The 27,000-nt window shown below is 38.1% G+C and overlaps 1 protein-coding gene across 4 annotated transcripts in view; it reads right to left on the bottom strand.

The window, feature by feature from the left end:
• LOC136709107 (NEDD4-like E3 ubiquitin-protein ligase WWP1) overlaps positions 1 to 27,000 on the bottom strand; it is a 49,396-nt gene that overhangs the window by 7,982 nt on the left and 14,414 nt on the right. For all 4 annotated transcript variants that reach the window (XM_066684135.1, XM_066684137.1, XM_066684138.1 and 1 more), the window contains exons 2-13: positions 19,528 to 19,585; positions 18,997 to 19,087; positions 15,186 to 15,324; positions 10,991 to 11,115; positions 9,036 to 9,176; positions 8,819 to 8,882; positions 3,515 to 3,696; positions 2,400 to 2,748; positions 1,928 to 2,023; positions 1,667 to 1,841; positions 853 to 907; positions 645 to 729 (exon numbers count right to left, since the gene is read on the bottom strand). In XM_066684135.1, coding sequence (XP_066540232.1) covers positions 645 to 729; positions 853 to 907; positions 1,667 to 1,841; positions 1,928 to 2,023; positions 2,400 to 2,748; positions 3,515 to 3,696; positions 8,819 to 8,882; positions 9,036 to 9,176; positions 10,991 to 11,115; positions 15,186 to 15,324; positions 18,997 to 19,066 — 1,481 coding nt within the window. In that variant the 5' untranslated portion in view covers positions 19,067 to 19,087; positions 19,528 to 19,585. The remainder of the gene's footprint in view (positions 1 to 644; positions 730 to 852; positions 908 to 1,666; positions 1,842 to 1,927; positions 2,024 to 2,399; positions 2,749 to 3,514; positions 3,697 to 8,818; positions 8,883 to 9,035; positions 9,177 to 10,990; positions 11,116 to 15,185; positions 15,325 to 18,996; positions 19,088 to 19,527; positions 19,586 to 27,000) is intronic.

Here is a 27,000-nt window from a genome sequence, read left to right as displayed (position 1 = left end):
AAGTGCTGTATGGAATGGTGTTTATGACTAAACTTGCTATGAACGTAGCTGTATACTTCAAATAACTGAAGTACTAAACAATAAAGAACATCAAAATAAAAAGAGCAAGTATACTCTAAAACAGCTTCTACACTGGTCAATCACAACCATAAAGCCACTGACAGCTGAAGTGAATAACACTGATTTTAAATTCAGTTTAATATATAGAGTGCTTTCTACAACTGATGATGTTACAAAGAGCAGTATATAAGTAAACTGGAGTGTACAAACATAGAGCAGTATGAATGAAGAATTACAGAAATACGAATGCACTGTATTCTTGATTATCGCATTACAATGACACCTGTCATGAGTAGCATAAATTAGGCAGCAAGTGAACAGTAAGTTCAGGAAAGACAGCAAATCACACAGTCATAAAAGGGGGGCCTCTGAACTAAAAAAGTGACGTTCCATTTAGGAGCTCACATGAACTGCACTATATGAAGTCAAACCCCCATGTATTTTGGGTCTAAGGAGATCTTTTCTGCCTTGAAATACCTTTCTTTCTTCAAGCATGTTGCTGGGAGAAGACAGCACACTTCGACTAAGTACCTTGGTGAAGTTGCTATTTTTAATAGTTTTCAATGTCCTGGTTGAGGACTTACCCTTGTGTGCGGGGGTCTTCCCACTGGGTAGTCTTCGTATTGTGATTGACAAAATACACACGATCGTTTGAATCCACACGTCGCTCTGAGAGAACAGGGTTAGACAGAATATGATTGCTTATCCTCTAACAAACTATCAGTCAAAGTTGGCTCATGTCTTATTTGCCTATAAAGAACAAGCAGGCACTGCACCATAGAATTGACTTACCCCAACCAGGAGGTAGTGGACCAAGAGGGTCATTTTCTGCTGACATCATTGAAGCCTGTGTCCGAGACAGGACCAAGAACATATTAAAACAACGCGAGAGAGAGAGACGGAGAGACATTAAAGAACAGAAATTTTTATCCCAGTTTACGTAAGGTTAAGACTGATGCTCGCTCTGCTTATCCACCTCATTAACTGTCCTCCTGACTATAGTACTCCTGACTATATACCACCAGGTCCCTCAAGGCTAAATAAGCTAATCAATGTCATCAAACTGAGATGAGATTAACCATCTTTAAAAGGCCCATCAAAACAGGCATTTAAAAAAAATCTGCAGTGGTGTGTAGTAGCAGCTAATCAAGCCCTTGAAAGGTAGAGTGTTTAATCACTCAACCTGCACCAGTTCATATGGAAATCCCAAAAGTCTCTGAAATGTAAAATTTCAAATGAAAGAGAGAGAAAAAAGAAAGGTCCATTTTCACTCAAAAGGAAGCCAAATAGGTGAACTAGACCGTTTAGAAAAGTTACATTTTTGGTTTAAACTTAAGTACATGAATAAATACAACCCATAAAACGTACCTTTGTGGTTCAGCTGTTAAAAATGTAATAGAATATTATAGACTTATTTTATTGTGTATTTTGTTTTGTACTTTTATTAAATTATTTATTTATGTTATAGTTTTATGAAATTATTATTTTATATGCAATTTTGTTCATAAATTAAATTTATGTGCATGCATAAGAGCACATCTGTAGTTATCTGTGTTCAGTAGATCTGTCTGACACGTGCTGCTTAAATCTTTGTGGGTATTCATACCGAGTAGAGGTATCTCTGGTTGAACTGGTGCATAGCTCCTTGTAGCTGGCTGCGCTGAGACTGCCATTGCTCAAAGTTGCGCACTGACTCCATGGTGGGCCTCTGCCATGTGGTGGTCCGCGTGTTGTGGTCCACATAGTAGATCCGGCCCCGATCGTCTACTCGCCTCTCCCAACTATGCAACACACACACACACACAGAGAATTAAACACTATGTCTCATCATTATGAAGCTGTATATCGTGCTGATAGACTGACATACCCTGGTGGCAGGGGCTGTGGTCTTTCCCATGTTGTGGTTCTTGTATTGTGATCGACATAGTACGTTCTGCCATGTGGATCCTTCCTCTGTTCCCACCTGACAATGTTATAAGGTCATAAGAGCAAAAGCATTAAATGATCGGCTGTGACTGCTCAAATAGGGTTATCGGTTTTCAAATGACTGATTCCAAACAAGCGCTGGAAACAAAAAATGAAACCGCAAATACTGTCAAAGTCTTATCATATCATAGTTTTTAGTAAATATCATAAATCACTGAATAAAAATGATTACGACCATTTTACATGTTATTGGCATTTTATTTGCTCTTGCTCTGCAGAAAATTTTGGGGTTTGGCATAAAAACCTAGGTCTGTTACTGACTTGTCAGTGATTGTATATTAAACCTACATTATAGCATTTAAAAAAACACGATTTGTTCACTCTTTTTGTTTTTAACAAAGCGTACACTTTACCCAGGAGGCAAAGGATCTGAAATGCTGGAGCTGGGGGCTTGCTGGCGAGGTTTGGCACCGTCTGTGACTGTGCTGTTGCCCGAGGCAGCGTCTGATGCTGAGCTGGAGGATGCAACATCTGCTGCTGCTGCTGCTACTGCTACTGCTTCTGCTGTCGCTGCCTGGGAAGGTATAGATGAGGAAGAGGAGGCAGCAGCGGTAGTGGCACTGGTGTTCTGTGTGTTGGAGGGAGCAGCAGGCTGCCGTGGTGACAAAGAACAGGCAGATTCACTGCCTTCTTCACTCCCGCAAACAAGAGGAAGCTCCTCCTCTACTGAGGTGGATGCAGGAGCAGGATTCTCCCCATTAACTGCAGAGAGTGAGACAGTAAGACATTGTGTGTGTGTGTGTGTGTGTGTGTGTGTGTATGAGAGAGAGAGTGAGTGAGTGAGTGAGTGAGTGTGAGTGAGTGAGTGAGTGAGTGAGTGAGTGAGTGAGTGAGAGAGAGACTGCTTCACCAGGAGATTCACTGCTATGCATATTTAAATGAATAAAACAATGTTAGGCTCATTTTAACCTGTTTCTGTCTTTAGCTCCCAGTCACAATCCCAGAAGCCACACCCCTGAGTGTGTCTTTGGTTTGACCTGTTCTGGCTACTTGCTTTCCAAGCTCAGCTGAGCACAGTTGCTGACAGCAGAATGGATTAGAAGGCACCTTAATGACAATGAGCCCCAGTAGGGACTCCCTCTATTAAATAGTAAATCCTCTACTTTGCTCTCCCCACACTTAGATAATCACTGTGGAGTACACTGCTGAAAATGAGCAATACCCCACCAGCAACAAATCACTAAGTTTACTTATTTTACGAGGGGCATACAACTCTGTAATAACGTGTGCTTATCAAATAAATATGTGCATAATGCAATTAACAATATAAGCATAATATGGATTTTTAAAATCAAAATATTTAGAAATTTTGATCCAGCCATGTTCACATCAATTTCCAAATAACCCCATATTCATATTTACTCAAAATATTTTACTGTACAGCTGCTTATATTAAACAAATCAAATTTTCAGTTCTGAATCCCTCAGACACCAACTAGTCCCAGAATGCAAATGGAGTAGTCCTTACCAGTCAAAACAGACGTGTCCCTCTCTGCAGCGTTCAGGGTGGACGTGGCCTTAGGGCTGGTGATCTGACATGTAGGTGTGGACTCTGCATCGCCGTTTACGACAGGGGCGAAGCTACCTTCACTGTTGCCAGAGGAGGTGGATGGTGCCTCACTTTCAACTTCATTGGTGCCATTCACTGAACTGCATGACAGATCAGACAGATGTACTGGAATTTACAAAGAGCTGAGGGTATCAGTACAAACAGGCTGACTTTTGATAAGAAGTCAAGCCTGCCATTTTTAAAATAGCTGAAAAACTGATATTAAAAAGGTACAAATTATAAAAACAGTTTAACGTCCACTGCATTCTTCAGTTTCATTCTTCAAATGTGGTCTCTCACACATTCTTTTGTAAAAATAGTCTAGGAATTGTCAGTGCTCTCATTTCTATATGATATATTTCTCTTTAAAAAAAAAAAAAAAAAAAAAAAAAAAAATTCAGATTCTCATAATCATTTACAGCAAAGAGTGGTGAAGACCACCCAGGGCATTTTAGAGCCTGCAGCATCTGGGTCCAGCCCATCAGAACTCCCCCCACCCACACCCCGTATAACCTTCTGCCATCCTGAAGGAGAAAGGAGTACAATCATGCCAAAACAATCACTTCAAGACCAGCTTCTTCCCAACATCCCCTACTCTATTGAACTCGATTCTACACTGATAGACATCACCACCATGCTACACCACTGGACATATAACTTTATATTAAAAATAAATATATAAATAAATAATATATATATATATATTAATACTATTTCCAAACAAATTGGGATGCTGTGCAAAATAGTGTGTTAAATTGAAAATATGACAACTTTTCAAATTAAAAATTGAAACTGAGAACGTTTGTTTTTTGCCTATTTTGAATCTGATATTAGCAACATGTTAAAGAAAATTTGAACCCCAGTGCTGCATCACCTCTTTACTTATTACTCTGTAATATGATTGGGCTGTATAATGGTAATTTAAAAATGTGGATGGTATCTCCAAATGAGGGTAGTATTTATGAAAGGTGTGTGGTATGTCAAATTTCAGTGTCTTAAATGCACATGAATAAACTTTTTGGCCTTGTACTTGAAGAGAGCCACAGGGAAGGGGTGCTGTGGGAGCTCACTGACTGGTGATGTTACACTCTGATAACGAGCCCAGTAGCCCACCACAGTTAGTTGTGAGTTGGGTTAAAAGAGAGGAAGGAAGAAAACTTGGTGCTCACAGGAATGAGGCTTTATCTATAAATGTGTTCTGGGCTAGGCTCTGTAAACCTTTGAGAACAGAGGAGACCAATTGCTGTAGATTTAAAAGTGAATTTGTTTTCAGCTGGGGTTAGGGTTCAGTTGTGGTGTTTTTCATTTCATAATTTACCAATAGTTTAATGGGTGATAGGTCTGGGCTAGCATCCAGAGTCATTATTAAAAGATCCATGCTAATGTTATCCCAGCTAAATGTGGATTGGCCATGTTTTATGTTGCTCCAAAGCCAACATAATTCAACATTAAATGCTGCCTTCATCGATGGACAAGTCATCCATGCCATGGGCACTAATGCACCTCCATATCATCATGGATGTTCTCGTTTGTACCCTGCACTTATAACAAGCAAGATGTTCCCCTTCCTCTTCATCCCAGAGGTTGCAGCATTCATAATCTCTAAAAAGGATTTAAATTTTTGATGCATCTGGCCACAAGGCACTTAGCCAGTTCACTTCAATCCATCTTAAATGAGCTTGGGCCCAGAGAAACGTGTGGCATATCTGGATCTTGTTTATATATTGTTTCTACTTTGCATTGGTGGCTGCAGTGACGAAGTGTTCACAGATACTAGTTTTCCCCTACCAAATGGCGTCAGTTTTTAATTCAGTGCCACATTAGGGCTTGAAGATAACAACAAGCCTGTACTGATTTAGGGCCTTGTCCTTGAATAAAGATTTCTCCAGATTCTCTGAAATTTGTAATGATTATGTATAGTAGATAATGCCCAGGTTCTTTGAGAAATGATATTCTGCCTTTTACAGAATCGTGGATCTTTACCTCTGAAATATTTAACCTCTTTTAGATGGTTGCTTGTTTTTGTTTTTTTTAACACAATCATGTCCCAATTGTTTTGGAACATGTTGCTGGAACCTATTTCAAAATGAGCACATATTTCCAAAAAGAAACTAATACAATTTCTCACTTCTGAAATGCTGTCTTTTTACTGTGTTCAATTAAACATAAAATATTTAAATCATTTGCACAGCACACCAACATACCTGGAAATAGGGTTTGTACATGTACTTAATACAACCCTACTGTGCATCCTGCTAAATAATAATGGCCTTTAGCTGCCTTGTACTGAACAACGAGCATGTTTAATCTGTCTGTGATTCTCTCCCAATCCACCCATCCTGCAAGTCAAAGAGGACAAACCTAATTTGTGTCTCGTGGGATTCTTCTGAAAATATGCTTGCATTATATTAATGTTGTCCAAGTCAGTATTAAAACCCAGGTAAAAATCTGTTTACTTTTTTTTTTTTTTTTTTTGTGGTTTGCACAAAAGTCCAGACACATAACCAAAGCTAGACTTGGCAGCCAGACCAAATAAACTGTTCAGAGAGAGCAGCCGTGCAGGCTGCAGCCATATGACAACAGAAGAATGCAGTCTTTGGCCTGTTTGTAGTGTTCAAGGAAAAGGAAGTAGTGACGCGTCTTGTTTTAATGAGTGGTAGATGAGAAGAGAGGCCACTCACGACTCATTCACCAGCCTGACATTGACTCCATTGTTATGCAGGACACAGAAGGCGGAGGGCAGTCATGATGATGAATTGATAAATAAAGTGTTGGGCTCTTCAAAGCAGTGCTTCTTCAAAGGTGCTGCCAGCAATCACATACTGGCATGCATGTCAAGCCAAAATAATTTTAATAAGAAGGTTGGGCTTTCCTCATTGATTTACTTTATAAAAAATTTAAAGCATAGAATTTAATATGATACATGTATGACTATTAAGCTGCAAAATCATACAATTTAGGATTGATTTATGTAATGCTGTTACAGACGTATCCATATACATACCCAATCACAGTTTAACCCAAATCCTATAAAGAAGTGTTTCAACCCTGAGTGAATCATTAATCAGGCTCCATCAATAGCCCCATCCATTTTCTGTAACTACTTCTTCCTGATCAGGATCATGGTGGGTTCAGAGTCCATCCAGAATCATTGGATGCAAGGCAGGAACAGAGCAGGACACCAGTCCATCATATCAGAGATTAATTACATAATACATACTGTTGAAAACAAATACTTACATACATGTAGACTAAATAATTTTAACTCTTTCCTGGCATATACATTTTGACATATCAACAGTTAAAATAAGGTAATAAGCCATTTCAAAATAATGAATCAAATAATAGATCACAAGTTGGCATATCACTTAACACTACGTATCTGGTGGTTTGGCCGTTTAATTGCTCAACTTGTATCAAATTCTTAGGGTAGCTTTACACAAGCATCTTTCACCACTTTTTAATAGAACTGTAGCTCATGGGCCCTGACAAATGCAGTCATTAATTCAAGTTTGTTAACCTCCATGCTTGTGCTTTTTCAGACCAGCCCAAAATATTGGTATGGAAATCAGGGCAAGGCTTTCTGATGGCTAAATCAATACATTCACCCTGTCCTTAAGCTATTTACAATTTTATAGGAATACTTAGGATCATTGTCCTGCTGGAAGACTCATTTAAAACAAAGTTGTAGCTTTCTGACTGAGGCCTTGAGTTTTTGCGTCGGTGTTTCTAAGGAATCCTCCTCCTTCAATATGTCTTCTACTTTCTGAAGTGCAGCTGTCCCTTTACCAGCAAAACTGTACCACAATATGATGCCACCACCACTGAGCTTTACATTTGGGATAGCGTTCTTCAGATTAAACGCCTAACCAGTTTCCCCCTATACATAGTGTCTACTTAATGTCATTCTTGCACTTGGGCTTCTTTCTTGCATGGCAACTTTTTGTAATGGTAATGTAGCAGTCCATTAATAGTGGATGTAGACACTTTGGTACCACGGCCTTCCTGAATGATGTAACATTTTTTGTTTTTTCTGATTTTTGGTACAGTTGCTTGTGGCAGCTTTAGCTGTTTGAATATTGCCAGAAGGAACCAGACTTATTTTTTTCCCCTGATGTTTTGAATGAGTTGCTTGAAATTTCCCATTTTATCAAGAGCAAAAGATGGTTGACCTATAAATACAGTAATAGATTAAATAATTAACTTTCTAAATAATTTCTAAAATGTTATTACATCAGCTCTTGAAATACCTTAGACTGTTTACATTGTATTTGTAAATTCTGACTCACTGAATATCTGATGAATAAATTAAAGATTAAATAAATCTGCCCCTAATAAATAGTTTCAGATATGAACAACATGGATGCCCTTATTGACTTGCCAAAATAAATTAAGAGTGACATGTCTCTGAAGGGTTTTATTCATTCATTGTCTTTAACTGCTTATCCAGTTCAGGGTTGTGGTGGGACTGGAGCCTACCAAAAATCACAGGACATAAAAGGTAGTATCACACCCTAGACAGGGTGCCACTACATTAGACACTACAGTACAGACAGAGACACTACTTGTTGTGCCACAGTGCCATAAGGTAAATAAGACCTTGATATGGTAAGACCACTTTAACAAACTTCCTTGACCTTTTTTCAAATTTAGTCACATATCTTGATGTTGATGCACACACGCATGTACAATTTCTAGTAGTGATGATATTTTAGTGGCAAGGAAGAGGAGTGCTAATCTGACGCAAAATAACTTAGGAAACAGAAAGTTGTGTCTGTCATATCAGAAATCTTTGACACCTCAACCACAGTAAAAAAAAACAACTTTTGCTTTTAGATACCATGGGGCCTGCAAGAGCAGCTAAATCTAACAATGACAGCAGAATGGCCTTCGAGGAAGTTTTCTCAAAACTGAGTTTGTGGCTATGACACCTGGCATCAGCTGGTTTGCAAACACTTTTCTGATTGAAGAGAAAGTTAAAGAATTATGTCACAACAATAAGAGGTAAAGATAAGTTGTAGTCAAAGACATAAATCCTGAGGGGAATTGCTGTGGTGCAATTCTCAGAGCACTACCAAGATGATGACACAGTTAATGACACCACACAGATGTAGAATATCACTTGTTTGTCACGCAGTTGTCCAAAGTCAGCCAAAGAAAACAGTCTATCATTTTATTGGAGTTCCATACAAATACATCTTGAAAAACATAAAGTGGTCTCACCTCTGGGCCCTGTTGGTGCTTTCCTCCCCATTCTCATGAATTGCATCTCCATTCTGCTGCACTTCTAAGAGGATACAAAGGTGAATGGAAGTTTAACAAAGTGTTTAAAACTAATTTAAACTGAGATGCAGGAATAAGTTCATAATACAAACAGAAACAGCAAAAGCCCAGAGTGTAAAAAGATTCAGTCAGGGTCATCACTGACAAAAATACTCACTAGTTGTAGTGGTGGCGTTCCCATTACGTAAAGGCTCCTGGTCAACAGTGAGGCCATCCAAGATGACTGTGAGTTCTCCAGAGGCTACCACACCATTCTTATTTTCCAGAGTCAGCTTCAGCACCTCTTTCACATTCTCAACTGTATGCACACACAAAATGACTCAGTGCAATGATTTTTTTTTTTTTAAACTAGGGCACACTGTGCACATGAAAATTAAGAAAACTCTTTTTGAAGAAGACATTTGGCACGATACAATAAAAGCAGAATATTTAGTAAACATAAACAAATTTAGACTTTAAGCATGCAATACTCTCCAAAGTTGGTACGGAGACATGATTACCATGGTATTACATCACCTTCCCATTTTATTATACATGATTTGCAATTTATTTGAGAACTGAGGATAAGAACTGGAATTATTGCCCTGGTTTGCTTTATACAAGCAGCTAAATTTTGTATCTACACGATCATACAGTAGCACATATTCACACTCTCATGCATCATTTGAGAGGAGCTTGTAGTTTTCAAGAGGGACTATTTTGCCTAAAGCTCAGTGCTACAGTCTACATTTAAAATAATCTAAATCAAAGGAAAGGGTGTTAGTTTATTATTTTCAACATTCCACAAAGCCAATTCTCAGAAAATAACTCCGAGCAACTAATCCAAGTCCTGTTTAGACCTTGTATTATTATATGTCTTTGGTGACCTGTTAATAATCTCACAAAGTCAAGTACAGAGGTAATATGTGATCACTTAAACCACATTCAGAGGTGGTCAGGGATACATAAAAACTAAAAAAAAAAAAAAAAAAAAAAAAAATATGTAATAAGCTGCGCACATCACAGCAGAGATGACAACAGGTGCTGTGAATTGATTCTTTCTTCAGCTCTATTCTCATTTATTATTAAGATGTCTTTGCAGCCCATCTGGTCTACATGTTTGAACTAACCCATGCAGATAAATGAACACTGAACTTGTGAAACATTTACTTTCTGACAACAACTTTCGAATTAAACAACTTTATGTCTCACTTTTCATTGATCACATTAGTCAAGGCTGATGACTTGGTATGAACAGTGCTACAACATATGGTGCTTTTCCACCGCATTAGGTTCAGCTTAACATGACTCAATTTGACACGGCTCGGTCTGCTTAAAGCTTGTCGCTTTTCCACTGGAAGGGCTCCCCCGCGAAATGGAGCCCGTGATGTCACAAAACCCTGTCTCTAACAGGAATTGCTGGCTTAGAAAACCTCAACAACGGCGGTGGTAGAGTTAGGCACTGTTTATTCATCGTGTATTTGTGTGTTGTTTTTTGTTTTTTGGACTGAACACGGCTCAGCGCCCAAGTTCTCACTGTTTTACTTGTTGCACGTTTGGATTTCACTGGAAATGTTTGGCGTCCATTGGCCCAAGGAGTATAGAAACCTCTTCAAAACACAACGAGGTAAATTTACAAGCATCGAGTTTGTGCAGGATTTGAATGAGCTCTGCATTTCGTGGTGATTGATATGGCTCTGGCCAATCAGCACTCTGCAGCGTTTACACATCACCATTTAGTACCTACTCGGCAAGGTAGGAACCCGGAGTGAGCTGGGACTGAAAACGTACCCAGTTCCAGGGACCAGGTACCAGATTTGACCAGTGGATAAACAAAAGAACCGTGCCAAGTCGAGAGTCATGTAGGTTCCATGCAGTGGAAAAGTGCCAATAGTACTCATGTTAAACATGTTAATCTCAGATAAATTAAGGCCAATTCAATACAACAACCATTAAAATAATTCAACAAATAACCATGATAAGGCACCCAGTTTTTGATTTCACCTAATTGATAAGATGCAGCTTATGCATTGTTGTCTCTGCTGAATGCGTGTTAAGTCCTGCCTTAAAAGAAAAACAAAAAAAACACACAGACTGTCATAAATCCTGAAGTTGGCAATAATGGTATCATACGTTTCCTGTTATGATGCTCCAGGGCTTGCTGCAGGTCCAGTGTGGCTTTCCCCAGCAGTGCATCTGCCTTTAGAGTGTGATGACTCCATACTTTAAACTCCAACTTTGTGTGAGGTGTTACATTCCTGTGGCAACATGCACACAAAAACACACAACCACAAGAAGGATCATAAGAATGCAGGGAACACAGGCACTGACAGCCATCAGCTGGAGAATCCTGAATGAAATACAGAAACATTGCTGCCTTAGGCAGAAGGAATATGAGATGTGGTATGAAGATCAATGAATGGATGAAATTGGATGTAGATTTTGGCAAAATGGCAATCATCTATTGCAAGGACTATCAAGCTATAAAATTTAAAATTTGCTTTCCATGGCGTTAAGATGCAGTAAAAATAATGCATCTTTGTGTAATCTGCATATTGTTATAATATGGCAGTCCATGCATTCTGGCATAAAAATTCAAATTAGCAAAGTAGCACCTTTATCTACTTATTTAAAATTTACCACGGATATGCAGGCTAACAATACTGAAGGTAAAATAACAGCAGTCTAGGCAGCGGTTGGCCAATATACAAAACCAAAGAAAAACAAGTATTTATCTTATTTAAGAGATTTGCAATAATAATTAATAGTTTCTAACATAAAAAACCAATATTATACCAATTATCTCTTTATTTCAGGCTTTATTGTGGCATTAACAAATTATATGTAATGCTGCAACTGGTTACAACTGGTAAAGCACCATAAATAAATCCTTCTACATCCAAACACTGCCTTAAGATAGTGATAAACACAGACAGCATGCCTATTTTGGTTTCCACTTGCCTACTACCAAGCCATCACAGGGCACATCTGGACAGGGTAATCTAGACATCACAAAGGTCTAGTTAATCCCTGTTAAATTAAATGTTTCAGTAACACTGTCCACAGTTAAAGAGAGTGGTCCTAACCGCAACTCTGTCACAAGTGTTGCATGGTAACCATTTCACCACCCCTTCTCAAATGATCTCAAGGCGGACTCCGTGATCGATCGGTTCATTGGAAACCAGGCGCAGACGACGAGTTTAATCAAATTTCACACTCCTGCCTCCAGAGATCTCTGTGGCGTTTTAAGCGGTGTCTCTCGTGACTCAGAAGTGAGAGACAGAAAGATGAGCACTTTTGTATCTCAATATTGAATCTCTGAAATACGGCCTATAGGGTGTACAAGTCTAATACCAGTGCTCCCTTAGGGCACCCAAGTTTCATTGTAGCAAGCATAGAGACTAAATTACCATAATGGTAATGATCGTACAGATTTCCTTGAAATTATTTAAGTATATTGTACAAAATACAGAATATAGTGAAATCTGATGTCAGATCTCTTTAAGGTAGGTAGGTCTTGGAACACGTTCTGATCTTGTTTTAATGAGGTCACTAGACTATGCATTCTTTTGTTTGAAGTCAGCTCAGCACCAGCTTGCCAAATGTATAGATCCATCAGCGCACCAACGCAGCATATTAACCACCAGGTTTGACTAAACACCTCTGAATTTGTCAGAAGGACAATCTCCCTCCCTCCCTCCTAGCTCTTTGCGGATGAGCCTCGCTGTTAGTATTCAGCACACAGGGACTTGGCCTAACAACAGTGCTTTCTCCTATCCCCTCCATCATCATCATCTCATTCTCTCCGTTAGCTCAATCAGCAGCCACACAGAGCCTGGAGTTACAGCTCCCATCTGCATCTCTGACTGCCTGCAGAACCATACTGTCCCCAAACTTAGCAGCAGATGAGCAGAGATCAGCCAGAAGCTAAGCCACATGGGTGGTTTTGAAGATTTGCACCAATTTGCTTGAATCTGAGCACGGAGCATGTGACAGTTCAGTGGTAGCAATCCAAAGCTTTTGACTTAATTGCACATTGGTTATGAAACAATGAGTTTGAGGGTTTAAATATGTATCAATGCATATATATCCAAATTTGGAAGTAATGAGTTCCAGCCTCACCGTGACCCTGAAAAATATTATGCGGTTACACAAGAAGAATGAATGAATAAAAATGTCAATTTGACATCAGTATGACTGATGAAAAGTAATTTACACGTTTCTATGTATTCAGAGTCATAGTAGAATAAGTGAATAGCACTGATGTTTCATTACAGGTCCATGCCTTTGTTTTTCCATGTAACTAAGCTAATTCAAGTAAAGATACAAAACATAAATAAGCTACTAAATTCAGAACTTAAGACTTTACAAATCACATTGGGGTAAAAGTCATGAGCTACCCAAAGATAACCAACCGTTCTCTGAAGCTTTTCACAATCTGATGCTGATGATCGAAGCTAATAATTACTGATGTTTTGGGAGCCCGATGCCATGCCGCAGCAGTAACTAATTAATACTGCAGTGTTCCCTCCCACCAGACAAACCAAGGGACTCCCCCAAACTAAGGCTGTCAAAAGAGTGGCTTAAAAACCAACAAGGATCTATGCCAAAAATGAGATTAGAATACAATACAGATGACTTGCAAAATATCTCCCCGCCAATCCCCCACCCTGCCTGAGAAGTGCAGCCTCGCTGTGCCAGCAGCTCTGTGCAGCACTGCTGGATTTCCTTTATAGTGGGTGGAAGTGTTTGTGCAGAGAATTCTGACCTGTACATTTCTGAGAAGTACAAGTGAGAAATAACAGTCTCCCATCCTACACAATTCATTCTGACAACATCTGACAACTGCTGGTAGATTGTCTTTAACTATTGAAATGAGAGTTTTCATTATTACAGACTATGAAGAAAATATATTCACTTAACTAACTTACAGTTGTCAGTTCTTAAAATCTGTGTCATACAAATTGTAACTGTTGACTTTGCCATTAGTACTGTGTGTCAATGGAGATGCTTCATGCTTGAAGCTCTTTATCTTTAACTAACTCATTTTAATTGCAATCCTTTCACATTCCACAATGATGCATTATTCCTACCACTTCAATTTTGTATTTCAGTGCTTGAACTATGTGATTTTATGTACAGCCATAAAAATTCAAAACACGTCAATGTTTTTTTGGGTTATAACTTGCCACCTTAAGTTTTAGAATCTCAATCAACCACTACAGAACGTACATTTCTATGTGATTAACAAAAGGCTTTCAGATTTCTTTGGAAATATAACCCACATTCTACTATTGTTAGTTGTGCCTGTGGGAAATCTTCCCTCTTCAGATTTCACACTAATATCACATGGTCTTTCTAGAACAACTAATACCAGGAAAAGCATGGGCAAGCTTAGGGACAAGTGAAATCTACCTAATGGTAGGAAAATATCAACATTGTCTAAAGGGTGGTTAAGATCTTCTCACTTAAAATGCTTAACAAATGCTTAACAAAATCTCAAATGCAATATAACAGGCATAATTTCGCCAGAAAGTCTCTTTCACCTAATATCTCACTTATACGTCTGGGGCTGGAGGGCCTCAGTATATTAAGTTCTAGAAATCTTTTGTAATTAACTTTAAAAGGAAACAGTTTTCAAAATGATCTCCTTCTGCATATAAATGATTTTCATCTGTAGCACATAAATGATTACTACAGACAATTTCCCCAGTACTGAGAAAGAACAGAAATCTGTTGACTGAAAATACACCAATATAGGTGTCAAAGGGCAAGTATTTTCAGCAAACTGCTTTTTTTTCCTCTTTTATGTAGCACAATGTTTTAGGTACTTAAAGGAAAGCCTAGAGTATGAATATTCTACAGTACATTTCTACAGTTAAGTTTAATACATAAGAGAGGATTTGCCCAGTCAGCAAAGATTTCTGTGTCCTCTGAGGCTGAAAAAGTTGAACAACTATGAAAACCCGAAAAGTAGTTTCCAAAAATGGAAATGTTTTTTTTTTAATAATTTATTTTTTATATCAAACATATGTCACTTACTAGTCCTAACTTAAACTTGTATGTATAAAATGTGTACCATCTTTGCAGATTTTTTTAAACTTACAGTAGTGTAAGGACCCTGATGATCACTACATGCAATGTAATTTGTCAACGATCCATAAGCTCCCACAGCATTTTTGATATTTTATAATAATTTATGCCTACTACATATATTTTGGACAACAAACAAACAAGCAAATAAATAAACAAACAGAAATGTGGTTGATGTTTGTCCTGGTTGCGAACATGTTAATCTTTAGGTGTAACATTTGATGATGTTGCTTACAGAGTTAGGTGCTCCTCCCACTTGGGACTGGAGGAGCTATGGGATTTGGCAGTCTTCTTGCTCTCTCCCTCTGCTGTCACCTCCACATAAATCGCTGTCCCAAACCAGTTCTTCTTCCTCTTGAGTTTGGCACATGAAACTAAACAAAATATATCACAATTAAGCCAAGTAAACTTGCTGGTGAGCAAAAAGGCTGATATATCTATCCTCACAACACACTCAAAATCACTATACATATTTAGCTTAGCCACAGTAATGATAAAATATTATATAAATATATATCTCAGTGGCAATTTCTCTAAGACTGCAAGTGAAGCTCAGCTTCCCCTAAAATGTAAAAAAATAAGTGATCAAATATATACTGTTGTGTGTACATGTCATTGAATAAACATGCACTACAACACGCTCAACTTTTGTTCAGAATCAGCTTTTTATCACTGGTAAAGACGCGGCTTTCCTCTCAATCGTTCGCGCAGTTTCAAACAGTGCGGACGCTGAGCGTCCACAGAGTTCAATAGCGAAGCGCAGCGAAACGAAACGAGTCATTGGATAAATGCTGGGCTTTGTCCCGCCCATCGGACGCTCAGCGTCTCTGGGGGTCTATGGGGCAGTGGGCTGGCCTCGTCTGGCCCGGACGCTCAGCTTCTGCATGATGATTGGATGATCTGTCTGAGGCTGAATCCCTTTTTGATTGACAGCGAAATGAGCGAATCAGCGATCCTTTGGTGTAAAGATCCGTGGGAGCACAGGCGGACACACTTCACATGGGCCAAGGTCGTTTAAGCAGCCTAGCTCTGCTGGCCATTGAGAGGACACTAGTCAAGTCCCTGGAAAAGACGCCTTGTTGGTACGACAGGGTCACAGATCATTTTCTTGAAAAGGAACGGAGGGTAGAATTTACGTATAAATAAACACATTTTATGATGTAGGCAGAAATTGAGCTTCCCCTCCTTGAAAGACCAGAGAAATGAAAAATAAAAAGAGAAATGAAAAATTATAAAACATTTGCTTACATGATTAGATGCACAGGGGTATAAAAAAATACATTCAATATTTCTGATGTAATTTTTGAAAGCTGAGATTGACATAAAGGTCTTTAATTTTAGTGTTTGCTGAAGTATATTCCAGTCTTTTGGGGCAGACGACTGAAATGATGAGAGGCCAAAGGTGGAATTTGTCTTAGGGACTTTCAGTTGGATGTACAGTGGGTGTGCCAATTTTGTAGACAGGGTGGTTACTGACAGATGAGGGTTTTGTAAATGAGTGTGAATCAGTGTATACTGCGACGAGTGTGTAAGGAGGACCATTAAAGTAAGCAGTGATGAGATTTGTAACAAATCTGAGAGCTGAATGGTACAGAGCATCAAGCCTCTGAAGGGTACTTCTGCATGCTGTTCTATAAACAGTGTCACCAAACAGTGAGTGTATTGTCATCTGCACCAGAGTGAGTTTTGCAGCATGAGTGAGGGAGGAACGATTTCTGTACAGGAATCCGAGTTTAGCCCTGACCTTCTATTGTAACTTTGTGATATGATAAGAAAGTGATAATGAACTGCCTAACCAAATGTCTAGATATTTGTAAGTTGTAACCTATTCCAGGATGGCTCCCTCACAGGTAGTGAATTTGAAAGTAGGTTTATTTATACTGCCCTTCCTTCCAAACCTCATAATCTTTGTTTTAGAGATGTTTAGTGATAAGCTCAGAACAGTAAAGGCATTTTGGACCTGAAGAAAGCTATCTTGGAGTGTAGACAGTAGATGGTCAGGGGAAGAGTCAGAGGTGTACAGAATTTTATCATCTGCATATAAATGAATAGAATAATTACCAGCAGCAAGAGGAATATAATTGATATATACAGAATATAATGTAGGACCCAATATTGATCCTCGTGGGATACCTTTAGTATCTTGACATGTGTGTGAAAGAACATTTTCTAACTTCACACACTGTGACCTTGAGGAGAGATAATCTGTGAACCAAGTTATGGTGTGATCTGAGAACCCTAGGCTGCCCAAACTTATTAGAATGGAGTGGTAAACTGAATCAAAGGCTTTTGCTAAATCAATAAAAATTGCCGCACAGTGCTGCTTGGCATCTAGTACTGACGTAATATAATTTCGAATTTTTAAAACTGCAGTGACACAACCATATCCCGACTTAATGCCAGATTTTACAGCAGATAATATATTGTCAGCAAGATAATAATGTGTATATTGTTAAGTTAAACAAATCTGTTATAGGGGGTGCTATAATGGGAGCAGCTACTCTGAAAAAGAAAGAGTCTAGTTCATCCAAACCAGCCGGCATTTTGGCATCTAGCTTGAGTAGTTCAACAACAGGCTTGAGAGAAAAACTATGAGGGACCGCATTGTTTACAGGAGAATCAGAAGGTGTACTGGATAATAACTTTGAGATGGTGGGTGACCTGCAAATGTTCCTAGGACTGACAACTGAGGAATTACAAGCCAAACTGAAAGAAGTGTATCCAGATGAAATGTTGATTAAAAATATCAGCCATAAGAGGTTTATCTGTTAAGACATCATCAGATCTAAGTGTTAATGGAATAGATGATAGTTCGTTTTCAAGAAGCTTTGCTGTTTTCCAAAACTGTTTAGAATAAGAAACACAGCGTTTAAATTTGTTGGTAAAATAATTAGCTTTATGCTTGCGCACTGATTGGGTAGCCTTATTTTGAATCTGACGGAAAGTAGTTTTGTTCAATTGAGATCCTGATAAACGAGCTTTGTGCCAAGCAGTGTCCTTTTGTTGCAACAGTATACTTAGATCAGGACAGAACCAAGGGCTTATTCAATTTTTAATGCAAATATTTTTGACAGGAGCATGTTTGTTAATTACAGCACCAAGTCCTCTGAATGCACTCCATGGTTCATTCACAGTAGGAATAAGATATATTCTGTGCCATTTGACCTCAGCCAAGTCATGTAGGACAGCTTGGTCATTTGAATTTTTAAAATTCCTTCTTTTGCACATTCTTACAGGTACTTTTGATACATGGCTCTTACGCACACAAGAAATAAAACAGTGATCACCGAGATCATTACAGAATACTCCAGAATAATATATATATGGGGATATATTTGTAAGAACCACATCAATCAAAGTAGCCCTATCTGGAGAATTAAGATTGCATCTGGTAGGATGTTATATAATCTGGCGAAGATTCAAAGCGTCAAACTGGTGTATTACTTTGTCTGGAGGTCTGAGTATGTCCTAGTTAAAGATCAACCAATAAGATAAACTCAGATCCTGTATATGATGCCAATGCTTCACTTAATGTTAGAGTACATGCAGCTGCTGACGGAGCGTGGTAGCAACCAGCCACTGTTAGAGAGAAACTGTTTGATAACTTAATATTGAGAATTAGTAATTCAAATTGTTTGAGAACAGACTTGGCTAAGGCAACTGAACACTGAAGGGGATCTCTTACATAAATAGCCACTCCTCCACCAATCTTGCAGAATCAAACTGTATTCAGATATGTTTACTTCAGGGTAATCTAAAGCTTTTCGTAGCCATGTTTGAGTGATTACTAAAACATCAAGTTTGGAACTTTCAATCCATACTTTAAGTTGGTTTTAGTTTAACAATTTTAATTAAAAGACTTCTGGAATCAATGTGCAAGAAACCCAGATTTTTTCAGGCACAGAATTCTTCAAAACCTAGAATTTACACTTATATGTAAATAAATGTTCAGTACAAGGAAAAGTCTAAAACATTTTCTTCCCCTCCCTTTTTTGAGAAAAAAATATCAGTGTTTTGCTTCACATTTGGAAATGCTCTGACCATACCAATGGCATGTAGCTGTGACGTCCTTCCGTGGTTATTGCTACAGTCTGTTCTGGAGGAGGCCGTGGCCATGTCATACACAGAAGTGGAAGCCTACAGTTAAACATGAAGGAAAGAGGAAGATAATTAGACACACAGACATGCATCATTACAAAAGAATCAGAGAAAATGAATACAATTAAAAAAGACTTTGCTATTACACTCCTGTAACTTTGATGCCAGTACATCAAAGAGATGTTGAGACCAGAGAAAGATACAAAGATAGGTAGAGGCGATATGAATGGGTAATAAGATTGGACTAATTGTGTAACATGAGATATCTGAAAATAATTCAAATTGGGCTTCACAAAATATAGTTTATTAGTCATTAGCGCCATAATGAGATTTATAATATTGACATAAATGAAAACTACAATATGCCAGAGTCCATAAGCAATCAGTTTTTTAACATTTTCCCAAAAGAGGCTATATATATATAAATAAATAAATAAAGGTGAACTTAGCCAAACTGAAGTCTCTCTTGATTTACTCACAATAGTTGTGTTCAAAGCCCTCCAGATCCTCAGCCGATACCGTGGCCCATGGTTATCACTAAAACAGGAAACAGGAAATGGTTAGCAATGATGCCAATAAGATCAACAGTGGCATTGTTGGACCACAGCATGTTATGAGTATACAACATCAGAACACGGAAACCTGCAGAGCGACATAGTTTCTAAGGCTGTGTGCATGGAGTAAGAGGAGCCTAAAGGCTGCCATAGAGATAGAGGCCCAAATCTGAGCAGGCTTTAAGCAGCTTAAGAAGAACCCAATTAGGCTGGAGTGAGCACCACACTGATAGCAGGGCAGATGAAGGAATAGAGCTCCAAGAACGAGCCGCGTCAGCAGCAACATACTGCTATTGCACTGCAAGACACATTCACCACTTAATACTACTGGGACACCATGCAAAAATCATAATTTGCCTTCCAGATTTTTCTGACTCTCAGGTTTGTTGAATGTTCCTTGTCCTCTAGTCCACATTCAGATATTGACAGGCTCCTTGATTGTAGGAACTGTCCTTAAATTTTAAATCAGAGCAGTTGCAACAAGGTAAATTTTTGCAATTACAAAATGAATATAGACTTATATACTGATACTGTTGAAGCAGTGTTATTTATTTATTTATTTTTTGTGCAGTTGGGGGTCCATGCAGCCTCACCACACACTAAGCAAGTGACATTTTGTGACATCATATCTTTTGCGATATCACCATATTTTAAAAAAACAATTTATTGTGATAATAGTGATATTCTGACTTGTCTATGCAATGACATCAAGCAGTTACACATAATATGGCATACATGAGTCATTCAGGCACAGTGAAGTATGGTGGGAAGTGGCTCTGAGGTGGAGGAATTGGCTCCAAAATAAGGGGAGTGACTTCATTCGTGTGATGGTAGATTGGTAACAAAATATCAGATGTAAAATAAACCATGATATTATGAAAAAAATGAAAGAAGCCAGAAGGAGGAACACAACTAATCTGTTTCATTACTTCAAGCAAAAACACCTGGTTGAGGATGGGGTGAATGCAGTTAGAACAGTTCAACTAACCACACAGACAAACTGAGGGTAGAATTAAACAGATTCAGCATAGAAAATATTTAGTATTTGTTTCATTATTTAATGTGAAGCTTCAATGTTACTTATTGTATAATTGTTTACGTTTGCTGTTTGTACTTTTTTGTGGTAGATTTATATGCTACATTTTATACAAAAATAAATAAAAACATTTAAATGTATAAATATATAAAATATATTTAGTTGAATATTGTTAATATTAATATAACATTAGTGTGTTCTTTAAAAGTATTTTGCAGTGTTTTGTCATATCTCCATGGATATAATTATCTCCAAAAATACCCTGAATATTGTGATATATATTTTTAGGGCCCACCTTTAATAATCACTGAAAGGTATGCAAGTTTATTTTGCATTATTTTATTGCTTAATTAGTGCTCCAAAATCAGATTAATTGTGGGTAAGATGACTAAGTTAACAAATTTAGTTAATGGCTAGGATGACTCCCTATGTAGCTAATGTAGAACATGAAATAACCGTGTTTACACTCAAATAGAACATTGTACCTCTAACAAAATAATTGATATTCTGCCAAACCTGCAAAGCCCTTTAACATTTAGTGAAATATTAGGGTGTCAAAACCATAATTTTATCATTGTAGGAAGCCATATGATATTCATACAAAGAAAAAGGGCGAGTTGTGAAATCATATGATCAGAGAAAGTCACTGTGAAAGTGAATTACAGCAACAAAGCAGGCGTGTTGAGCGTTTCATGAATAGCACAAACATTAAATGTTTGTCTCACCTGTATCATATCACCCCAAAAAATGGTAATAAAATACACATGCAAGTTTACAATTTTTGTAATTTAAGTAAGAACAACTTACATCTCTAAATCAGTAGTATATATATTTTCATACTATTCAGTGCAGCAATGTGCAGTCTGGGACAAGGCCAGAGACAAATGTTAACTTGCTGCATGTTTAGAGCACTTTCTCATTACCTGAGCACAGCTAATATTGACATTGACAAACTCTAAGATCATCCTCTGTTATGGTAACAGTTATATACAAGACGCTTTCATAACTGTAATTAGCTGTCAAATTAATGCCGCTGTGCTCTCGTTACTGACCTCAAGCCCAGAACAAGAAAAACTTAACTTTACAAACCACAATCTGATGGTGAATCAGAGTCCAGTGAAGCTAAGGATTGGAGCAGCTTTATATTTGAACAGGTGTCTTAACGAATGCCGAAAGAAGACCGTGTCAGACTCGCTATTGTGAATAAAAGCACATATTGGTTCCAGGCAAGCTTAATTTTTCTGGGGTCCTATCTAACATTCCTTTAGTATGTTTAAGGGCTATTAATGAATCCATTGTGAGTGGGTGCTTTTTACTGAGTAAGCTTTATAGGCAAAACAGAAATGCATTAATAAATACAGGCTGATTAATAAAGAAATGCTCATTTCTTCAGAATCCTTGCACCCCACCTGCAATACCTACAAACCTCACACTATGAGAAGCGCTGGCTTACCACATTACCTCAAAAAATTAAATGTCTGGATAAAGGAAATACATACATACATTCCACTGCATCTGCTTCTGCCAAGAAAGCTAACTGAAATATCAGCCCAGAAACTCTTTAACATTTCACAGCAGCAGTATTGTTCACAATTTGAGATGACTCCACTGCTGTAAATCAACACAGGTCAGTGAACAGTAGACTGCACACTAGGCTGTGCGAACATAAACCTACAAGAGAAAGGTAAAGGGCTCACTTCAGTGTTGTACTTCCTGAACATTAAGCCCATCTACTGAGAGGGTGGTCAGTGGTTTACAGTCTGTGGCACAGATTAGAGTAATTAACAAAGCGCCATTTAAAGCACAGCTTTTCATAATTCCCTCATGATCTTCTATGATTCTTACTCCAGCATGAGCCTTCTAAACCTTAGAAACTACTAGCCTTTCCTGTCAAATCCCAGAAGAAAAATAAAAACTCCTGATAGACTTAAAATGCAACTGTCGCCGACAAACAATTATAAATGGGCACATTTAACAAGTTGTATAAGTGGCTGCAGTGTTCAAGTGTTTTAAAACTGAATACACAAAATAGCAGTTAAACTTCCCACTTTTCTTTAAAATATCTTAACACAGCACTTTAGCTAGCCACACATTTTGCTAGCCGCAAATGTTTGATTCGAAGCCTGTTCCCCCCACCCACTTGTCACAGGCAGCAAGCAAGTAACCTATGTACCTGAAGTGCGCAAGATCAGGGCAGTAAAGTGGTTTGAAACATTACGAGCTGATGAAAAACTGGCAGCTGTTTCCACAATTTCAGACAGAAACATTTTTCTTGACCATGCAGAATCTTAAGGTTCATATCTGAAGTTTTGAGAGAAACTCGAACCAATCTGATGTTCTTGCAATTCCCAGACTAAATCATTGGAGTCGTTAAAACCATCCTTCTTTAAACAAATATCTAAACAAATAATAAACAATAGTTGCATGCAACTTTTAGCTGTTTCCTTTTTTGGTAATGTTCCTATGATATGAAAATCCTAGCTAAAGTGTTACGAAGTGTACAGCCATATCAATAAAGCCAAATCAATAAAGGCCAGGTCTTTTACATGTCAGTTCATGAGGTCTTAATCAGTTCCCACGAGATGAAAAAGCCAAACAGCGCCAACATTTTCACTCAGTCAGACCACAGTCCACAAGCACAAACTGTACACTTGCCACTAATCAAAAGAATTTGCTTAAGGTGCAGAGGCCATGTGGTTTGACTCAAATGATTCTATCAGCAGTGAGAGAGAGTAGAGGCTTTGCCGAACATACTTAACCTTGCCAAAGTACAGCCCAATTGATCAAGTCTTTGGTCAATAATATCAGTCAGTACTGAGATCATGCAGATTAATTGTGGAACACCTACTAATAATGCTTGTCATTCATTCATTCGTTCATTCATTCAGTTGCTTAATTTATACTGTGAAGTTCAGATACCAGTATAAAAAAGTGTTTGTGATGATCTATCACAATGTGATATCACAATATATTTCTAAATTCCAGTCAATATAATATAATCCTGATATTGACATAAACAAAATAAAAGCCACATAAAAACAGCCCAAAACAAACAAGAAACATGACACGAAAATCAAACATAAACCTCTTGGCTTTGTCAATATTAATATTTTTAAACTAACTTTAATATTAAGGGGAGTGAACTGGACCATGCCCTGTAATGAACATCTGTCAGTGACAAATGCTGTAAATAATGTATATTAAAATATTGAAAATGTGTTTAAAATTCACATTGTTATTTAAGCATTTTACATTGCAACATAAATTGACATTGACATTGAATTATTGTCCAGCCCTAATCTCACGTGACCACGTGCAATAAATTTTTTCGCTAGAGGAATTGTAGTCCTAGAAACATAATAATAAGCACATCCTCAGAAACACAGAATGGTCCACTTTTCAACTATATTCGGGTTAGACAGGAATATATATTTTAGATCATTCAAAGAGAGACAAAAGATACTTTCACACATGCAAACATTACTACCAACTTGAAAAGTAATTTATTTGTTAAACCTTGGGGCCGTGACACGGTTGATTGAATTGAGTGGCAATATACGTCCCTGCCCACCTCTGAACGTGGTTTGGGTGATTGGATCACAATGCTTCCTTGAGACGCGTTGAACCCCATTCAAACCTGTACTTTTTGCTGACCACTTACAATAAGATCACCCAGGACACATGTTAATGCCAGGTGTGAATGGGGTCTGAGACTTTTCTAGGCTGTGGCTGCGATATTACTGCACATGGGTGTTTGCTTCTTGGTGATTCAACTCAAACAGGCAGTTCACAAGCTGTGCTATTCAGCTGAATTGGCTTTTGCTAACTTTGGAAGGGTTATAATAAATACCACAGTATTCACAAATTGAACATTTGTAATTGTGATATAAAACATTAATATTTCAATCCTAATACAAACAAGGATTTTACAAATTAATATCACTGTGGTTGTTTTGCAGACTGTTGATGTAATTGAGAATTCCCAAAGTATGCAATTTTCTTATTGTAATGTTTGGGTGTCTGCTAGGGATGAGCAGCCTACTCCTAATGTAGTAGTGCATTTTAAAGTAGTATTACAGTGATTGAGCATTCCAGATTTCTAAAAAGATGCCAGTAGCCCATGTTACCTTGTTTAACACTAGTTTCACTTAAAAACACAGAAGCTTTAGGAGAGTTCACTGCCATACTCCTATCCAAGTCACAGGCAGAGACAGGACAGAATTACACAGTAATTCTGTCACAGATCAGAGATCACAGATGTCAGATCCTTTCCTGTATTACTTTGGTGGTACTATGAATAAAATCATCATTAACATGGCAAAAATGAAGTTCAGAAAATGAAACACAAAACTCCAAACCCAAACTATTGACACCGCTGCTCTGCATACACTACTGACCTCTGTACTTCCAGCTGAATTCAACTAACTTTGCTCTACCCAAAGGACTACTGCACTTAGAAAATAAATAGAAGTAATTAAAAACCAAAAAAACAAAACCATTAAACAAACAGGAAACGAGAGGGAAGGGGGCTCACAGAAATGTTCACAATGTTTCAAATTGGAGCAGTTCAAACATACACCCTCAGCAGGGCAAATTACATTTATGTCTCTGTAGATAAAAAGAGCTCTGCTAACACAGCAGTGTCCAATCCGGCACCACCCCCTCACCCTTCAAACACACTCATACCTCTCCGCCAAGTCCTACACTCGCCAGTTAGTTCATGTCTTCCATTGCCATCAATGAAAACTGAGAAGCCTGGGTAAAGGCCCTGCCCCTGTAAAATCAGGGCACTCAACACAGCAGGGAGCAAGCAAAAAACAGCAAAACAACACTTGCTGTGTCAGGAACAGTGGCCCCAAAAGCAACTTTTATTTTTTGTTATGTTCAAACCCGAAATGACATGCTGCTGAAATAGTTTCACTCCATCTAACAGAAGCTGTTATGGCACAGTTGTAGTTTACATTTTACCTGCATATAAACAAATATTTTTAAAATACACAAGGCCAAGCTTAAACTATCAGAAAGTGAAAAATATTGTCAGATCTGGAAGCATGATTCTTTTAACAAGTTATCATTTAAAGTAAATTTTAATTAAGATATTTACTTAAAAGTAAGGAGAGACGTTTCAGTGTACCAATGAAGGTTGTCTGAGACTGAAACATCTGTACTGTCTACATATTTATTCTTTATTATAGATCTTGCTTATCAGGAAGGGCAAAAAAAATAGTTTAGAGGAGCTCTGGTGATATTACAGGCCAAACAACATCACAGGCGCCATTACACACATGATGGTGACCAGTCTGGCACTGTCAGACTCTCTACGATGAGTTTAGTACCTGTCGCCACTTAATGCGGCCAAAAACCACCTACTAATGCAGGAAAAGAATTTTGACTGTCCACAAAAGGACCAATCACAAGTCTGCTATTTTGGCATGACGTGTCGAAGGAGGCAATCAGAATGCAACAGGCTGAATCCCGAGAGTGAGACCAGCTTAACGTATCAGACTCTCTGTCAACTTGTGGGCAGATTAGATGGTGAACAATCATTGCTCACATTCTTGCACGAGTTCACAAGTCATAGTGGGGGCTGTGAATCATGTCTACAGAAGCGCTGTGTGTGATGCTGACAGTTTTGTGTTCTGAAAAGTAAGAACGAAGAGGACAGTATGGACTGTCTATCGCATATGTCTATCAAGAAAACTTGAGGTAATGTGTTAATCTGTCAGTCTTTCATTAGTTTCCAAATCACTGGTTCAGCAGCAGCTTCCCTTTTACTCTTCTCCCGTTTACATTTGTGAACCAGAGATGTACTTCTATTGGTCAATGCAAAGTTGTGTTTGATTTCGAACTCTAATTAAACACGCCTGACCTAGGTAATGAAAGCCTTCAGGGGCATTTGAATATTAGAGATGGGTGTATTGAATCTGAGATCTCCAGGAGCAGGATTGAACAGCTCTGTTCTAGACCATTCATTAGGGTCTTATGGGGCATCCCTTATGTCTCAATTATTTTATTATTATTATTTTTTTTTTATTACGTCAAACTTCATCCCTCGTTCCTAATGCTCATATTCAGGTGCCACACTTTCAGATGCATCAAACATTTGTCAAAACCAGTCTAAATATTTGTAGTCTGATACCAGGATAAGAGGCATTTGCGTCAATTCCAGTGTGCCACTAAATAGACTTCCTCTCAATTCTTGAAGGGCTTGATTTGATTATTTGAATGAAGTGAGTTACAGCTGGGGAAACTTATCTGTGTAGTTTTGAACCCTTAGGACTGGAGTTTTGCATGTCTATAGCAGAGTATTTAAGTCATGGGCAATGACTCATCATCACAAAAGAGTAAACCAGAGCAAAAAA

Source organism: Hoplias malabaricus, chromosome 10, assembly GCF_029633855.1.
Source record: "Hoplias malabaricus isolate fHopMal1 chromosome 10, fHopMal1.hap1, whole genome shotgun sequence".
NCBI lineage: Eukaryota > Metazoa > Chordata > Actinopteri > Characiformes > Erythrinidae > Hoplias > Hoplias malabaricus.
This window is presented reverse-complemented; position numbering and strand designations above follow the sequence as displayed.